At 37.2% G+C, this 18,814-nt stretch overlaps 1 protein-coding gene across 1 annotated transcript in view; it reads right to left on the bottom strand.

Moving 5' to 3' along the window:
• PARD3B (par-3 family cell polarity regulator beta) overlaps positions 1-18,814 on the bottom strand; it is a 366,162-nt gene that overhangs the window by 132,838 nt on the left and 214,510 nt on the right. Inside the window, 1 exon segment of the mRNA XM_015868265.1 lies at positions 189-395. Coding sequence (XP_015723751.1) covers positions 189-395 — 207 coding nt within the window.

Raw genomic sequence — 18,814 nt, 5'->3', positions numbered from 1 at the left:
TATACTAAACCCAGTCAAGGTTGGATGGGGTACTACAAAGGCATGTCTCATTCAGCAAGACATAAGCAGCTTTTTAAATTTGATCAAATTCAATTGGACTAAATCACTTGCATATACGTTGTACTAAGTTAGCCCTCAGCAATACTAAATGAAGGTGGCTCCCTGAAACAGCACCAGTGGCAACATACCCTCTTCTGCATCCTCAGGTCCATCATAAGACTTATCAATGGCAGCTCGGAAACTCTCATTACACCCCCGACCACGGACCACATGCGGCCTGGGTCTGTGAAAAGGGAGTTCGTTCTTCCTAACTTCAGCTACAGCAGTCTGAAGACTCTCAAGGGAACTGGACTTCTTCAGACCCAGAGTAGGGCCAAAATCCTTGCCGGAAACATCTGGAAAACAGACAGTTAAGTTTTTACACCTAAAACCACACAGTGAAATTAAAATTGTTAAATGGATCCATGTAATTGTACTTTATTATTTGAGGCCTTTGAAACACTATGCAATCAATGTAATTTGTTCTAAAAATAACATCAAGTTAAACCTACTTCTGTAGAGATCCTCGTTCCGACTTGGAGGGAAAGGTATGTGATTTAGAGGCCTGACAACGTGATGGGCAATAGCAAGCTTTCTCTGTTACTTTCAAGTCTGCACCAATGCTAAGGATGGAGTTACTTCCTCATCCTGAGGAACAGCCCTTGCCTTGCCTCTGAGAGCACAAAATACTTTAGATTTCAACTTTTTACAGGGATACTAACAAAAGTAACAGGACAATACAAGAACAGAAGACCTTAACATGTATGTCCATTTCCTAACACGCCTGAAGATCACAAGGATCACAAGAAAGAATGATACGTTAATACTTTATGGTGACTTTAGCAAACCTAGAGGCACAGGTATTTCTGAACTAAGACAGTGTGATGAGTGACCTCCTATATGGAAAATACAGAATCATCAGTAGTGTCTACATAAGGCAGTTTACACTTCCAGTCCCTGCAGACTGAAATGTAACTGAAAAAAGAGGAAAGGGAAAGAAAAAATAAAAAGGGAAAACAAGTTGAAGGGAAGCATGGTTGCTAGGTCACAGTGCAGCCTTTTTTTGTTCACTAATTGCCATTCTGGAGACTAGCATTATTGCCAAATTAGTGAGAGCTAAAACGGAGTTAGAGCAATGACTTGCATACAACACAAAGGTGCTTAAAATCACGACAAACCTGTGCATCAGTAAGAGGCTCTGTGGTGCCTATCTAAGCCTGAGAATGAGCAAAAACAGAGGGGAGAAGCGTAATCACTGTAAAAGGCAGCAAAGTGAAAGCCACTTATCAGCAGAGGAAACACTTCCTTGTTTTTCAGGCAGAAAACAGCTCTGACAGGTGACTTGGTGCAGCTGCGAGGGCACAGCCACAGCCCCATGTCCAGATGCAGACTGTTCCACGGCTGTGATGGACAGCGGGCTCAGGATCTATCAGCACCCATTGCTTGGGGAGATGTTGCAGCCAGTCCTTGCTTCCAGGCTGCAGCAGCACCCAGGTACCTGAAATGGCTGCGTCAAAAGCCAGTGCAAGGGTGTTTATTCACACATCCCAGTACAAGCAGTGCTACATTAAATTAGAACCCTCAGCTGTGAGCCTTGGTAAAAGTCTGGGGTTAAATGCCAGGTAGAGGCTGTCTCCTGCAGAGCACAGCCAATTACTCAGACTAGAAGACTACTCTTAACCTGGTGCAGCCAGTCACAGAGAATAGGTCCTGTGTCACCCATGGCTCTTAGACAACTGCATGGGACACTGAGCAGTTATTGGCAAGATGTAATTTCTTCTGTGCAAACAGCCATTACTTTGCCATTTCGTCCTGTCCTGAAGGCCCATTTAAGGAATTAATATTAGCAGTAATTAGCAACAATTTCCTGAGTTCTTATATTTTTAAGAGAACAGTTACAGACTTACAGCAACTTCCATGTAATGTTATCAGCTTGGTATTAAAATTAGGAAAAATAATTAAATGGAGCACTCTTCAGTTGCAAAAAATTCAGGACAAAACTGTCATGGAAAGCTGCATTTTTTCTTATGTCCCTAGAAGAAATGGGATTGTCTTACAGACAATTAATTAGCCAAAACCATCATCAAATACTGAGCTACCTTAAAAGACAGAATAAAATGGCAAAGATTGACCATATTTCTCACTGGCAAAGAAAGTGAAACTTCATCTCTAATCTTCCTGTGTTGTACCATTTAAAAGGTGTCCTCATTTATTCAGAAGCTTACTGTGGCCCTTTAGTAACAAATTACTATCAGGCATTTAGTTGCCCTTTTCTAAAGCTGTAATCATTTAGTCTGAAATTTTGCTGGCAACAACTGCAAGTTTCTCACTTAATATCAAAATACGCCCATAAAGAACCATCTGAATCCAGGTGAAGAATGACAGTATTTTTTCTTATTGATGGCAGTAGGAGCAATGCAGTTTTATTAAGAAGGCGAACATTCAAAGTTTCCTTGGGCATATCCACTAGGGTTTTCAGAGAGAACTTTTTAATTTTCCTGGTCGGCTTTCATTCCCTTTTCCTTTCATTGTAAGGCTGCAGCAATTACATATTAGTGTGCAACTAAAGAGATGGGAGCTGAGTTGCTTCCACAAGCAGGCAGAGCAGTCCCCATGCTTTCACAGGCAGCATTTATTTACAGGATTTATTTATTTATTACAGGATGCAGTACAGAGAAAGGCCAGAGACTCCATAACAAACAAGTACCAAACTGACCCTCAGCTACAGAAATTTCCCTGCCCTGTCCCCATCTGGAGACCATTTCTGTACACCTTTAGGACAGCTCTAAGCATGAAAACATGAATTGTACTCATTGGTAAAAGAACAAAGTAATGAGAAAAACCTCAAAACAAACAAACAACAATGGAATCTCATATTTTAGAAGGCATTTCTAGATGGTGTATGAATGAACGTGTGTAAATAGCTAGCTCTACTCAGATTTTGAATGCAAATGCATGAGCTAGCCAAGGAATAATTTAATTGTTCATTATGAGCATAAATGTTTCTTTTTATGCATTTAAAATTTTTGAGACCTCATTTTACTGCTTCCTATGGCATCATGATGAAAAACATCCACTTTCTTAACAAATGTTGCAATATTTTATGAATGCCTTCTGAACTTCAGAAAACAACAGCTGATGTCAGTATCTGCCTATGACAGCCTGAAACCAGTTCCAAGATTATAGCCATAAGCAACCATCTTTTAACTGAAAGGCAGTATGACATATATTTCCATTTTCAACATCAACAGTTACCAAAGTTTTTCTTCTTTATGTAATATTATGTACTTTACATTCTCTTATTACTACTGCAGTTATTATTGATTTCAGGTATTTCCAGACGTCCCTTTTTTCCCCACATATGCACATTCCTTTCTCTTTCATAGTCCAGAACGAAGCATAGCAAAAGCAAGATGTAAGTCACAAAAATCAAAGGGAAACAAGAGTGTAGAAGGCAATGCAAGCCACCCCAAAGGCACGTTTGTAGAAAGGAATGGAAGTGTAGCCATAACCACATAAGTACTTATTCAGGCAGGGAAAAGCAGGGTTTCTGTTGTACAGAATCATATGATATAGCAATCAGGCTGACCAACTGAGCCCTGCGGCAAAACAGTCAAAATGAATCTCTGCTGTAGGGATACCATTTGTATGAGAACGAATGAACCAGCCCTGTTAACCACGGGAAAAAATGTCCAAAGACACAAAATGCAAGAGACTGTCAGTAAGAACATCCAGCCCTAAATACATTGGTGTGCAAAGTGAAAAGCATGGTTTTCTGCTTTGATAAACATTAGGCCAAGACAGAAAACAAAAACAACAGAAAACAGGTGGACGGACATGATTTTTTCCCATAGGGCTGCAATGTTATATAGTGACTAAAATTAATTCACATTCACTTCTTTATGAAGCATTTTGTTTAATTCAGTTTTATTTATTTATAGCAGCATGCACAACAGTGAAGGATTTTTTCCTCTTACACTTTCAGATTCAGGTATTTCCTCAATTATCAACCAATTCAATGCAGAAAATGATATAGGAAGGAGGAATTCAAAAGTCATTAAACCATTTAGTTTGTGATTTTCAAATAAGGAGCTTTAGGAGAGTGTTTCTGAAGAATAACCTCAGACCATATGGTATCCTTTTCTTCAACACTATTCAAGTAGCACAGAAAAATATTATGAAGGGCTTGATAAAAAGAGAAAATCACTATCTTGCTCTTATGTATTAAAGACAACACGTATCGTTTTGCTCACTTTATACCTTAATCTGAGCATTTCAAATTAGAAACAGGAATGCTGAACAGCCTCACTTCTGGCAGAAATATCTAAGAAAGCGAAATCAAAGCATGGGAAAATTTAACAAGTTCCTCTGATTAAAAAGAGCCAGCTACAGGCTTCAGATTTACAGATATTTCAATCTATTTTACTACATATAATGATTGCAACTTAGCTCAGATTTGCACAAACTGCAATTTCAACTATGAATAATGGTTGTTCACAGTTTGGAGCCCTGGACGTATGCTGAGCTTTAGGCAGCTGTAAAGAACATGCTTGGAATAAGGCAGTCATTAGGCAAGAGATGAAAATGCATGACTACTGTCATCTTAGCAAGGTGTGCTGGTGTTGCTGATTTCTATGGTCTTATCACTAAGAAACACTGACACTGCAGAGGAACAGCTTAATATTTCAGAAAGAATAAAGCTAAAATACCACACCGCACAAAAGTATTCTCAGAGAAATGGCACATGTGGTAACACTGAATGTTGGAGAAAATACAGCAAAGCTTGTCTTTGCTGAAAAGAATGCTAACATAACCTGTTGAAGTAGCTTATTTGTTAGACTAGTTTAAATTCCTGAGTAATCTTCTGCTTCACAGGACAGTTCTACATTCAAAGTCTTCCTAGGTATGGAAGGCCTCCTCCAGCAGGCTACTGCCTTCTCCTCACCTGTGCAAATGACAAAAACCACCCTCAGGATAGGCCTGAGTATAAATTAAGCTCCCTGACCCACAAAATAGTGGCTTTCTCCACAGGGATATTTATGTATATCAAATTGATTTTAGATATAGCTGCTCCAACCTGTTAGGGGAAAGCAGGTACAGAACAAGCAATGCAGACAGGAAAAAGTCCCGTTTTTAGAAAATACGATTCCCCTGTGATTTCAGGCACCTTGTAAATTGATCAGTCTGGAATTGAAAAGTAATAAAGATTCTAGTGCCTTGTGATTGCTTTACTCCTTCTTCCACACCCACCTTCTGATAAGGTCAAAGATTTCAATCCTGTTTTAAACAATTGGGAAATGTGACACTTTCTCAGATTAATTGATATAAATTACACTTCTCATAAGCTAAAACAACATTTTTGTTCCTGGGCCAAAGTTTAACATCAACTGAGAGTCCCTGCACTACTATTCAAACAAAGCCACTTTTAATGGCAGGAGGCTAACATCAAGAATGTTAAATTTGACCTGAGGGACAGAGGAGGAAACTTCATCAGTAGCTGAACAGGAGAAGGGAAGCCAAGAGTTACCTTAAAGTCATGGTTACAACCTATCAGCTTCAGTAACCCAAAGCCTATTCTGAAATAGCCTGCTGAATTATTATTCACTCTTAGTCATCCAGCCTGAAATCAGATTTTTAAAAGTAAGGATTTAAATCTGAAGTAACAAATTATAAGGAAATAAAAAGTTCACATAAAGGTTATTTTTTGTTTTCTCCACTAATTCAAAGCCGCTTTGTGAGTTATTTGCATGTGAATGCAGAAACAAATCCTCTTATATCAATCATTTTATTCACATTTATTTTCCTTTGGGGGGAAAAAGAAATAAATAAAGTGGTGGTACATCATTTTTGTCATCAAGTTTTGGCCTGGGCACATTTTTGCAAACACTCACATAGGCTGCACGTTACAGACTGCTTTCAGCATCAGGCAGGGATTAATTTAGGCTGCTGCATCAACAAGCTAGTTTATTAACATAGAGGAAAAGCCAAAGTGAGGCAGTACAGAAAAATACATTTCAATTAAACATATTTAACTCGCAATTAAAAAAATAAATTACGCAAAGTACTTCTCTTACATTTGTGTTTGCTTTGCCTTATCTGTGAGTATTAAGAGTAGGGAAGGAAGCTAGACTTTAGCAAAATAACCTGGAAAGAAGATTCCTTTTGCTACTGATAAACGCATTTCTTTCATATACCCATCCCCACACTGACCAGTGAATTCCACATGCTTGAGATATTTATGAGATCTCTTTATTGCTACCCCACTACCACGAAACTGCCCAACAGCCGCTCTAATTTAAGATGCTCTAAATATTGTTGCCATGGGTGACACACGTACATGAAGTAAGGCAAAGCTCTGCTAATAAAAAGGCTTTCACAGCATTTCAGTCCTTGCTCTTAAGTAAAGCTAAAATTTATGGCTTTTAAAATACTGGATCTGAGAGAGGTCAGGTTAAATGGCTGCTAGTAATAAAAGGAATCAATATGCCACAGCATCTGAAGCAGCCAGCAAACTAAATAAACACTTCATCCAAATCCACTTGGCTCTGAATTAAAAGAACATAAAATACTGTATTTATTTTTTTTGCCCTCCACCAGTCCGTGGTTTGCATCACTACATACACTAGAATTCTGCGCAGAGCAACCAATAAACATATATTGGCCAAGTAGCAATTAAACTGCATGTCAAGGCTAGGAGCAATTAACTGGGCATTAACCTTATCAGGGAGCCACTTGTGGATTAGACAGCTACAAACAGGCAAACATCTCCGTCTGGGAAGATTCTGAAACGTATTTACGAAAGCTTCCAAAGACTCAGACTTTCTGTCTCATGCACATACAGGGTACGTGAGCCATTCTCAGTGATAACCCCTTATTCAAAGACCCTGAGCTATACTGGGATCACCTACTGTGGCAATCAGTATGTCCTAAAAGCATAGAAATATAAGACGGTATAGTTCTTACTGCACTTTAAAATGAAGTGGATCAGAAGAAATAGTGAACTTACATCTGTTACTCCTAATCTATGTTTGGTTCAGTTTATAGATTTATTTTCCAAAGTTATGAAAACCTAATTTTCTCCTGCTTATTTTTAGAGTGTTTAAATAGACCCTGTGCGGGTTTTTCACTTTAAGACATTAACATACATTTTGAATTTGCCTGTAGACTACCTGCACAAAATGTACAAATACACCTGCAGTCTATCTATCGACACACACACACCCACACACACAAAGGACCTTGCATAAAAGCATACATACTACTGAACTTGCTTTGTTTATGAGCATAACAAATCTCATCTGGAAGCAGTTTTGAAAAAGTTTGTGTGAAAAATCAAGCTCTTTAATGGGAATACATATAAAATGTTGCCAATCCTGACTAAGAGAAATGGTTCTGAGCTCTGGCTCAAAACCTCAGACACACAGAATTTGAAAGGATTATGTAGGTTTCCCATAAGAGCGCTGAACAAAATTTCCTTTTTATTTCCCAATAAGATTAAGATTATTTATAACATTAAGATCTTAAGATTATTCTTATTCTTATTTTTATTTATTACTAATGTTTATATATGTATATGTTTTTATTATATATTTTTTTTTTTTATTTATATTTATTTATTTGTTTGTATTTTATTCCATATATATTTTTATTTTTATATATATTATGTATATGTGTTAATATATTATAAATATATTATTAATAACTGAGTGGGAAATGTGCTGTTTTCCAGACGGGAACATTAATTCATACTCCTCAGCCTACATGTTTAAATTAGATATAAGGTGCTTTAAGGAATTCAAGAAGGCAGAGGGTCATGTGTGCATAGACAAAATAAGTGCAATTAAACCTTTGGTATTAAGAACACTCATTTTGTCACTCTTAAAACATGAGAAACATTCTCATGGCTTTCTTCCATGAAAGTGAATCTGTGGAGAAATCATGTCCAAATCGTGGAAAATTTGGCAAGAAATTTTTCCTTGTAAACAGCTGCAGTCAAGGGCTTTGCTAAACTGTTCTGCAGTGTGCAAAGACACAGATTTGTACCCAAGGACATCTGGCAGTCTTCTGGAGGCTTAACAGACACAGCTCACAACTGGATTACAATCCCAGCCATCCTTAGAAATCAAGCCAGAACATCACTTCTGCTTCCTGGATAACTCAGGGACCCACCCCATGTGATTTACTGCTGTACAACTCACACTTGTCAGGGGATATATGGTACTATTGACCCCTCAGAAAAGTCAGATATGCATATCATGGTGTGTCCTTTTAATTTAAACCTTACCAAGAACAAAACAAAAATTGCCAAGAATGCGAATGAGGCATTAAATAATATTGTTTTCTCAAACTGATACTTTTTGAAAACTCATTTAATTCTTAGGTATTTAGCAAATATGCTAAAGTTCCCCAGATCTAAGTCTTCTTTCCTCATCAGCCAGTTTTAGTATCCTGAAGATGTCACTCCTTTAATTACTGATTTGCATTTATTATTTTTGCAATACACAGTTTTGCATCACAACAATATGTTTAAGTTGAAAATTAGATAAGCAAATAAAATTGTCACCTGGAACAACTTACAATATAATCTAATTGTAATGGCAAATAAATATATATAAATATATTTAACTTTTTTCTTGACATTCTTCTGTCTGCACTTATTTGTATTTCTTCCCTGTCCACAAATAACAGCACTGTATTCCCTTTCACTAGCCCAGTACACGGAGAATCGATGAAGTATGTTCTTAAACATAATGTAGTACTGAGCTACAGAAAGGTGGGGTCAAATGAAACTGGAAGGTGACTAATACTTCTCATTGACATCTCTCATCAATCAATAGGGATGTGTCTGGAGAAGTTAGTCAAGAATACAATCCTAAGTTATGGCAAAAAACCCCACATTTCCCTAGGCCAAACAGGGTGATAAACAGCAATGGTATCACTATGCCATAGTGATACTGCAATCATGATCACTTGATATGAGTGCAGCACAATCAAATGATACTTTAATACAGAGAAAACAAAGTTAGCCCTCGAAAAATAAAGTCTTCCTTTAAGTCAAGTCTGAATATTACTGGAAAGCTCATGATTCTGCCTAATGATTCACATTGCATGAACCAGAGTCAAGCTTCAAGTAGATTGGGATGTTCTTGAATAATTAGAGACTAGATCGGTGATATCAGAAACTGGCACAGTACCATGGATCAGCTGCAGAACTAGACCTTAACTCAATCTGCTTCAACTAGCTGGCAGCTGGATCCATTAGAGACATTTGAAAATCAGCTATTACACTGGAGCTGTTTTATGGGACCATGCAATATTCAGTCCCTTCAAAGTAAGTCACTACAGTGCAGTTCCCTAAAGAAATGATGAACTTCAATCTATGCCTAGGATGGGATCCAGTACAACTGATCACAATGCAACTTTTAAGAGTCTTAATCCAGGATCATAAGCTAAGTGTGCTCATGTTAACAGGGACTGCACAACTGGAACAGGGCATCTCATTTTCAACAAGCTAGTCCAAGTTTGGGAGCCAAACCCTTTGGGGAAAATCAACAGTTTTCCACTAAGTGCCAACCTGGGGCACCTCAGTATCTGGCCTTTGACAGCTGTCTGCCTCTGGCACCACACATTGGCATCACACATACTGCCCACAGTATTCACAGATACTTTGCACAAGTGTCAGATGGTAGTAAGTTCAGCCAGAGGTGGATTCAAAGTAGTGGTTTATATGTTAAAAATAGCTCTGTCCTATTTTAGCAATCCACAGACATATCTTTCTTTGCCCCCTTGTCCAGCTAAAGGAGCAAGAAGAAACAAGCGTGTTTATTTTCCTGTCAAATGGAACCTGTTTGCTCTTTCAAAAGCTGTTCTTGTTTATTCAGGGAATCAGAGGTATAGAAAGAAGTAATAGCTTTAAACATATAAACAGTACAAAGATGCCTCACCATAGATGATCACTTATCTTGAAATACTACCTTATGCTTTAAACACATCAGCACGTGAACTCTCTGAGGCAAGAGCACTTGTATAAACTGCAGCTCGCAGGAGTAATGGGTCATAGCATTTTCCCCAGTTATTTCTTTCCTTACGTGTGTGCCTGTGATGAGTGCAGTTCAAGTAAATGACTTCCAAAGTCAATTTTATACTTTGACAAATTTTCACTGTACTTTGTTCTAGTCCCATGGCATTGAAAAATAAATGCTTTAACAAACATTAAGTATTTTTAAAGATAGTTTTCTAGGGAGTACGTTGGTGCCTTGTTTTTTTTTGTTTGGTTTGGTTTTTGTTGTTTTTTTTTTGTTGTTGTTGTTTTTAATTTTCTTATTTTAAGTAATGATTCCCTCTGCTGATGTTTTCTTTAGACAAGATTGATGGAATACATCCAAAATATGTTGGATAACATTAATTTCCAAAACATTAACCTGCAGATCCTTAATAATAACATTGGCTTTGCTTGAGACTTACAGCTGATTTTAGTAGGATCCAGCCTCTAGTCAGAACACCTTTATGGAGATGGAGTAATTATATTAATATGCAAAGGAGGAGCTAATATTCATCATCAACCAACCAGAGAAGAAATCTGTGCTTTTAGATAAATAGCACACAAACAGAAAAGATGAAAATATATTTTAGTTAACTCTTCTGTTATGCTAATATGAGTGTTAATAGTTATAAAATTTTCCACATTCCAATGTGATACTGCAGATGACATTGCTGTCTAGCATCTTGACTTTTTTTTGTAACATTAATTGTCTTCCTTTCTAGTAATCTCATTTTGAACTTTATAATTATCTTATTGAATAGTGAGAGGATAGCACTTAGATTTCTCCTTGCCCTCAAAATCCAGATACTCCCCCATAGTCATACGGCTTACTTGCTCATGAAGGAAAGTATATTTGGCAACATAAACAGACAGCCACAGAACATAAGGCTGTAAACCTTCATTCATTGCAATAATGTTGATTCTCAGCTGTAATTCTAAATACAATGAAGACATACATATATACATACTGTTACTTTGTTACTAAATCTTCAGTAGTTTCTTAAAACTGGACAATGACAGCACAGCATCACTCATATTCTAGAAATCAGGAACTTTTGCTCCAGCCAGCATAAAAGCCAATCTCATAACGATTAAGAACAAAGCACTTCAACATCCTGAACAATTTCAAAGTTACCAAATACCTCATACAGATTTCTCTAGCAATGTCAGAACATTTCATTTTGCCTTTTGTACAACTGGATAGTGCTACAGTTTAACTTCTTCAAGTCAACCAAATGTCTCATGTTCAATCATCATTTTGCTCCAAGCACTTCTACCATCTATATAATAGTACTAACTTACCAGTTCTTTTATATTGAAAGTAAACATTTGCATTTGTATTCTACCCTGCATCTACCTTTTCTTTAATACAGTATTTTTACCTTCTTAACTCTTTTTCTGACTGAGGACTGGCATTCTATCTGCATTAAGAGGAAAATTTAGTTGTCAGGAAGACAACGGAAAACAACCCATACCGTGGTTGAGTATGAACTTATGGTGATCAATAACTTCAGTATTTCTGTATTTCTCAAAACTCCATGAATATTATCACACAGTTTATCAGAGTTGTTCATCAATATTTTCTCCTGACCTTTTGTGCAAATGTCAGTGTTCATAACAGATAGTACTACACACTGAAGTATTTGCTTTAGACCAGAAAACTAAATTCAGATTTCAAAACGCTGAGGTTAGTGTTACTACAGTAGAAAATAATAATAATAATAATAATAATGCAATGGTTCTTCTACCACATGCTTCATTAGTGAGAAGAAGAAACAGTCCCACAAGAAGGAGCAGAAAGCAACTAGTTGAGCTCATATCTCTCACTGTAAGAGGAAAAGGAAGAAACAGGTAATCAATCACAATTCCTCTTTGTGGCAAAATCCCTGATAACAAATATATAATGGATAACACTTCATGCTGTGAATGCTAAGAGTTTACATGTGCTCAAGAGGAAGCAAGAAAACTCAAGAGAATTAAAACCCACTGAAAATCAGTCAATACATGTAACTATTGCTACCTACGGTCTTTAAATCCCTGAATATTTGAAGGCAAGGAGATAGCTCAGAGAAATAACAAATGAACATGCTGTGTCTTTGTGTTACCGTTAGGCACTAGTATTGGGTGTAATCAGACAGAGAACACTGGCTATACAGACTCTCAGCCCCTGCACTATGAAAGCACACAGAACTGCTAATTGTGAGCCAAGACCTGACTGTGCTGCCATACCAACTCAAAACAGAATATTAATCAGTACCTCCAATAATTTTTGTACAAGTCTAGCTGTATCTCTGTAATATTGGCTCTCTTCAGTGGAAAGACTATAGATCTGTTTGTTTCTAATGTGATTTATTGATGATTTGTCAACACTTTGAAAAGTACAGTTCATCTCCTGCTAAATTCCCTTTATGTTCTTAAGCCTCAGATGTTCTCTATTTTAAACAGAAAGAAAACAGATGTTTTGACACAATATTAATTTACTCAAATTTCACCTTAACAATTTGAGTTCAATGTGAACATAAGTATAGTATTTCAAATGAACACTGCAAACATCAGCCCATAACAGAGCAGATGTCAAGTTCCTTCCTCGTCTTTTAAAGAAGACATTAGTGGCTCACATTTTCTGACCAGTAATGTAGAAGAGCTGAGTGTAGAATTTCCTGATGTTCTTTTAAATGGTTTTTGCAATTTGTTTATTTCAAATTAGTTCTGACAGAAAGGTCCCTTCTCACTTACATGCTGTTCAGAGAAAGTTATTTTTTTCTCAAAATAGATTATTGAAAAACCCTTACATCTGTTTTAGCACAGAAGCCTTCCGATTTGGAATTGCTATTTTGTCTTTTTTCTAAACATTGTTGTTACTGACTGTGTAACTCTTCAGTAGCCACGCTCTTACCTCTCAGAGAAGACTTAATGATATTCCTCCTGTATGGTAAAGCATATTAGAAACATATTATTCCTTCCAGTCCATTCAGTTTGATCTAGAAGAGTTACCTTGAGCAATAACTAACACTGATATAGCCTTAAAGCATATGACTGCTAGATTTTAATTGCTAGCTCTTCTTAGTCTGATTAAGTAATTAAACTGCTTAACTGAAAACTAAAAGCAATTGATTTATATCAATGTAATAAGAAATTCTATTTGAAATTTAAAAACAATTCCCTATCAAAGATAGTAAATATGGAAGCTCAAATTGCAGAAGCATATTTCAGTATTAGTGGTTGTAGTATTGTTGGCCGTTTTGTCGTTTATTGATTCCATTTACTTGAGCACTCATTCCTGGTTTCCATTTTCTAAAAAAAATCACTAACAGAATGGGCACTCTCTTGCTAATGCAAATTACAGAGCAAGTGAAGACTCTTCATATACTGTAAGCGTAACTCATCATTAAATGAGGAAAAGAATTGCTGCTTCTGCTTCCATAGCTATAAAAAACTTCCTTAGAAATGAGTAAAGTTCCCTTCTTTGAGTTTGGATCATAAAATAATTGCTCTAATGAAAGAAAATGTAGAAGGAAGGAGATGGAGCTTTTAATACCAAGTTGTGTAATTTTGAAGAGTTACTCCTGCAAAAACATTTATCAACATGAAGGCTATCTGCAAAGTAAATAGCCACTACATTAAGCTAAGAACAAGGGTAGAGGTAGCTCCACATCTGATCACTTTTAAACATTTCTCAAGTTCAAAAGTATCAGAGGTTCCTGCACCCCCAGAGGAAATTAAATACCACACATAGAAAAAGGTGTCAGAATCATGCCAGAACCCCACTAGAGAAAAACAAGAAAAGGAAGGAGGGTGGTGTTGATCTGTAGATGTCTTGCTAGGAAGCTGTGGTTCTCCTCGTCAAATAGAAGCTGAGTGAATATGTTATTTTGGCTTGAAGCAAATGGGTACACATCTACATATCACTAGAAGCATTCATGATCTACACATAGTTTTTCTGTTGCTTAGGTGTCTTGCAGGGCCAGGGAGCAGTACAGAAGACAGTTCAACTCATCAGAGATCTATTACTATGCTGACTGCCAAGGGCTCGGGTCAGAATTGTAAAAGATGTCTTGTGACTCTTCCGTGAGGGGGAAAAAAGTGTAGAAAAAGAAAAAAAGTGAACCATGAAAGAAGGTAATCTACATACAGATCAGATTTTCCAAGATATTAAGTACTTGCTCTCTGGAAATGACATGCTTTAAGGTTTCATCTTCAATTTGTGCCCTATACTTCATGACCTTTAATTTATTTACATTAGCTAAGATTCTTAATCTTTTTTAATACTATTTCTCCACATTGTTCTAAATCCAGAGTTTCAGGCTCAGAATTAGCTACTTAACATAAAAATGACTCTTTAAACCATATGTAGCTTACAGACTGCAGCAGGATCTCTCTACATAGCTCACTATATTAGCAGAGATGCATTTTTATTTGTTTACTTATAAATAATATTGTATCTACTACATGCTAAATAAAATGCATAATTTATTTGTGTTTTCCTGTCTGATTTTCTGAAAAGGCTCATGAAATTTTAATTCAAGTGGTTAAAGCAACATACTATGTATTAAAATTACATACAGAAAATGACCTTAAAAGAATACTATTAATACTACAAAACAAAGCGCTTGTTCTTGCAGAGCGCTATAGCTGAGGTGTCCCTCAGCTCCCTGTGGACACAATGTAATACTTTTATGACCCAAATACAGGATGACAATTCTATGTACATAACTCCAGCTTCTATCTTTCAGGAAAAATCAACAAATATATTATTCCACATGTAGAGCAATTACCCCCTCTCTTCCCCCCCCCACTCTTTCCTACTCAACAAGCTTTTAATACCTGCTCTGACAGCAGCATCAAACAGTTCTTTGCAGATCTTTCTCTAAAACACCTTATACACCACAAGGGTGCTTTTTTGCTTTTTTTTTTTTTTTCTTTTTTAAAACAAACATTAATTAATTTATTTTCTAAAATGTCATTTTATGATATGAGTACTGTCTGCTTCTCAGAGACAAGGAGATGAAACAGAAAAACAAAGATCAATTCAGGTTCCCAGTTTAAGATTCTCAAGACCTGATTTCCCCCTTGCCTTCCACTCCCTCTTCTGTGGCTTTGTGTGTACATAGTATTTTGTGGGCTTGGAGCACTATTACCATTGACTTCCCCTCACAACCTGACTACTTTAAAATTAAAACTGGTGGGTTTGTTTGCTTGTTTTTAGAAAAGAAACTCCAGAAGCTTTGATCAAACCATTTTGGCTTTTTTTTTTCCCCCTCAGAAGCCAGCATCTGGGTGGATAATGAAACAATAAAAACAGAGGCATGTGAATAACTATACTATATTGGATTTCTCTTTTATAATGTTTCTGTTTGCCAACAGCAGAATCACAACTAGTATCTTAAAAAACAAACAAACAAACAAAAACCACAACCTTTTTTTGAATATTGGAATTTTTGCCAACTGCAGATAGGAAGAAAACTTGTAATTACAGGGAAAACAAAAAACAAACAAAAATCAATGCCAGACCCTCGTGTTCTGGTCCTGTGGCACTACTTTCACAGCAAGACTTGAAAACTGCCACAGCAAGTTTACTGAGGTTTTGGTCTGCAATCTTTGAAAGTCAAACCAACTTTCACTAATGGATGCAAGCTTCTAGTACTAATTTCTAGCTCTGTCTGTCCTTCACTTTACTAGGTTCTGATAGCTGCTTTAGAGAGGAATTAAACCCTGCAGAAGCTTTCAATATAACAGTTAGGATCCCACTGCTGACAGTTATTACTCTGAGTTATTATTCTGAAATTCAGTAAATTGCAGAGTTAGCATCTGCCTCTCTCTGCTTTGCTCCACGTTCACTAGTCACACCTACACAGGATGCTTCCTTCCTACTCCCTTCAGTCTGTCAATGTACCAAGTGAGCAACAAGAGAACAGGAAAGAAGCAGACCATCTTCCTAAAGAAACAACTAGTACTGAAAGAGGCTGTGGAGCAAATGTCCCCAGGACCTCACCAGCCACTACCTGCCTACTTGCTGGTCATGCAGGACAAGAAAAACCACGAGAAAAACAGGAGGCAGAAGGCTCTGCAGGAATTAATGCCAGCATGGTCAGAAGGACTCTGTGCTGTCGATGGACTTGAAAATCTGGAGGTGATGCTTTTAGGCCAAAGACTGGCTCCCACACAGATACCCAACCCACAGTCTTCTAAGAAGACTAAGAACTAAAAAGAGAATTTTTACAACATAAGCAGAAAACCAGAACAGTGGGAATCAGATACAGAATAACCTTACAATCGCCATCAAACTATGGAGAAAAAACAGGTTTTAAGCTTTTTAAGATCACCAAACATACAAAAGCTTGGTCTCAAGTTCAAGAACTGGAAAAAAAAAAGCAATCCTAACAGAACTCCAAGCCCAAGTTAATGATTCCTTCATAACCAAATAACTAGACCAACAATGAGCTGATGGGTTCATGGTTTGTTCTGGATAAAGTCCTCAAAGCTAACTGTTCTGAGCACTGGATTAGACACTTCTCAAGGCTTCAGTTTCAATATGAATGTTATGATATTTGCTGGTAACATTTAATAGGGAGTTAGTGGTAATACAGAAAAGGATGAGCATACAAATTGATCCACGACTGACAATAAGGGAGTAATCAGAAGAGGTTAAAAACAAGGTCGCTCACTTTGGTACAATAAAATTAATTTCTGATCTAGCTGAGCCTGCTCAGTGAGAGAATATCTGAAACAAGACACTACGCTGTGACAGCCAAGGTAATTCCACTACAAAGAAAGAAAACCTATGAAAAGCAGCTCTGATCACCTTTGTTCAAGGCAGAAGATTTCAAAGTGCAACAGTTACAAGGAAGAGTTAACAAGTGATGCATTCAACAGGCAGAATTAGCACTAATGAGAAAACTCATCTTGTAAGACATTAGGCAGAACAGTAAGGCAAACAGAGGTATACTTTCAAAGGGGAGCAAAGTGCCACTGCCTGAGACAGGAGATAAGTACCTGCTGGTAGTTGACTGGAATACAAGAAAATGCTCACTACTCCTCTATGAGATGTTTTCCATTTGGGTTGCCTCTGGTATACAAAGCAAAAAACTGTCCTTCTCTTATGTCAGAAAAAAAAAACCAAAAAAACCAAAAAAACCAAAAAGCATTCCAGTAGGGCACTTAATCAGGAATGATATTCTGGGAACTCACGGAGTGCTGTGCAGGTACTCACCTAAGCTAAGTAGCACAGCTGTCCTGAAAGATCCACTAAAAATAATGCTGTTCCATAAGACATACAAATAATAATGCAATTCTTAAAAGTTAATTTCTGAAGTGTAGTGCCACGCACAGCTTTTATTACATGAAGATGTACACCAATAAACAGCAAGACATTTTATACAATGCAACATTATTTCAACTAATATGGAAGATAAACACTGTATAAGATATTATTCCAGAAGTGAACTGGACTAGAAATATCAGTTAGTGATAGCTGTCTTCAAAATCGTTCTGACTGATGATATGGCAGCACAACAGAACTTTGTAGTAAAAACAGGAATGAGAAGAATCACTGAAAGCAGAGAATTATAAATGTTTCCCTGCTGAGAATCAAGCTTCAAATGCGAAGGTAAGTGGTGGATATGTGGAATTACAAAATAAAAATACCTTCCCCCACCCCAACACAGCACAACACACCTGCGTTGTGGAGGTATGTGATTTTTAACTTCTGGTCAGTTTAAAAAAAATAGCAAGAGTCCCCTACCTCACTTCAGCCAGTAGCTCATTTAATTCAGTGCTCTTCTTGTTACATCTCATACTCCAAAATGCAAGTTAGAGGGCCAGATGTATTATCTGGGAAGTTTTCCAAATTCATTAACTCTCTGGCACCAATGATTTTAGGATATTCACTGCCAGCACTAAATATTATGCCCTGCTCCTGGAGGGAAAGGATTAATAAAATGAGGAATTAGGCAGTGGCTGTTGGTCTCTTTGGTCACAAGAAGCTACTAAAAGAACCACAGTACCTGCCAATGCTAGTAACAGCCAACTTTTCAGTACTAAGTACTCTGAAGCTCTTTCTAAACATCTGCAGAACATTCACAACCAAGCTTTAAGAAGGGCAGATACTGCTTGAAGAAACCCAAACCCAAGGAAAGGGCTGGCAGGGAGGCTGTAACTCAAGTTCTAGCTATAGGGTGGTAAACATCACCCAGACACATTACAGTTACATCTGTAGTTTCTCCTCAGTCTCAGAACATATCATCTGGGGCAATGATTTCTGCCTTCTGAAATAGATGCAGTCTCACTGCCAGCAGCAAAAAGCTGATGACTGAAGAGCCTTATAATGCCCTAGCAGTGGAAGAGACCTGACGGATCCATTTCTTGTTTTCAGCTTTCTTTTAAAGGCGAAGGAGAGAGGAGCTCCATAAAGAAAAACAACCGAGTAACTCATGTAGGCACTTTCATGCCACCATCAGAATGGGTCTCTGATTTATAAGTCAATATACAATATACTCCCACAACTCTAAACATTAAATTTGTTTTTCTGGCTGCAGTGCTTTGCTTTGAATAACCATGGTTTGAATAGAAAGCACAAATTTATGTACGCTTTACATTTTCTCAAACTTACTATTTCTTATTCTTTGATTAAGATTAATGCCAACTTTCTTGTTTTACATTCTGCCATCTCCAATCACTTCACATTTAGCAACAGTTCTTACCATTTCCCTGAGTATATTCCCGGATCCACAGACT

Source organism: Coturnix japonica, chromosome 7, assembly GCF_001577835.2.
Source record: "Coturnix japonica isolate 7356 chromosome 7, Coturnix japonica 2.1, whole genome shotgun sequence".
Classification (NCBI taxonomy): domain Eukaryota; kingdom Metazoa; phylum Chordata; class Aves; order Galliformes; family Phasianidae; genus Coturnix; species Coturnix japonica.
The sequence above is the reverse complement of the archived record's forward strand: the minus strand, read 5'-3'. Positions and strand labels throughout refer to the sequence as shown.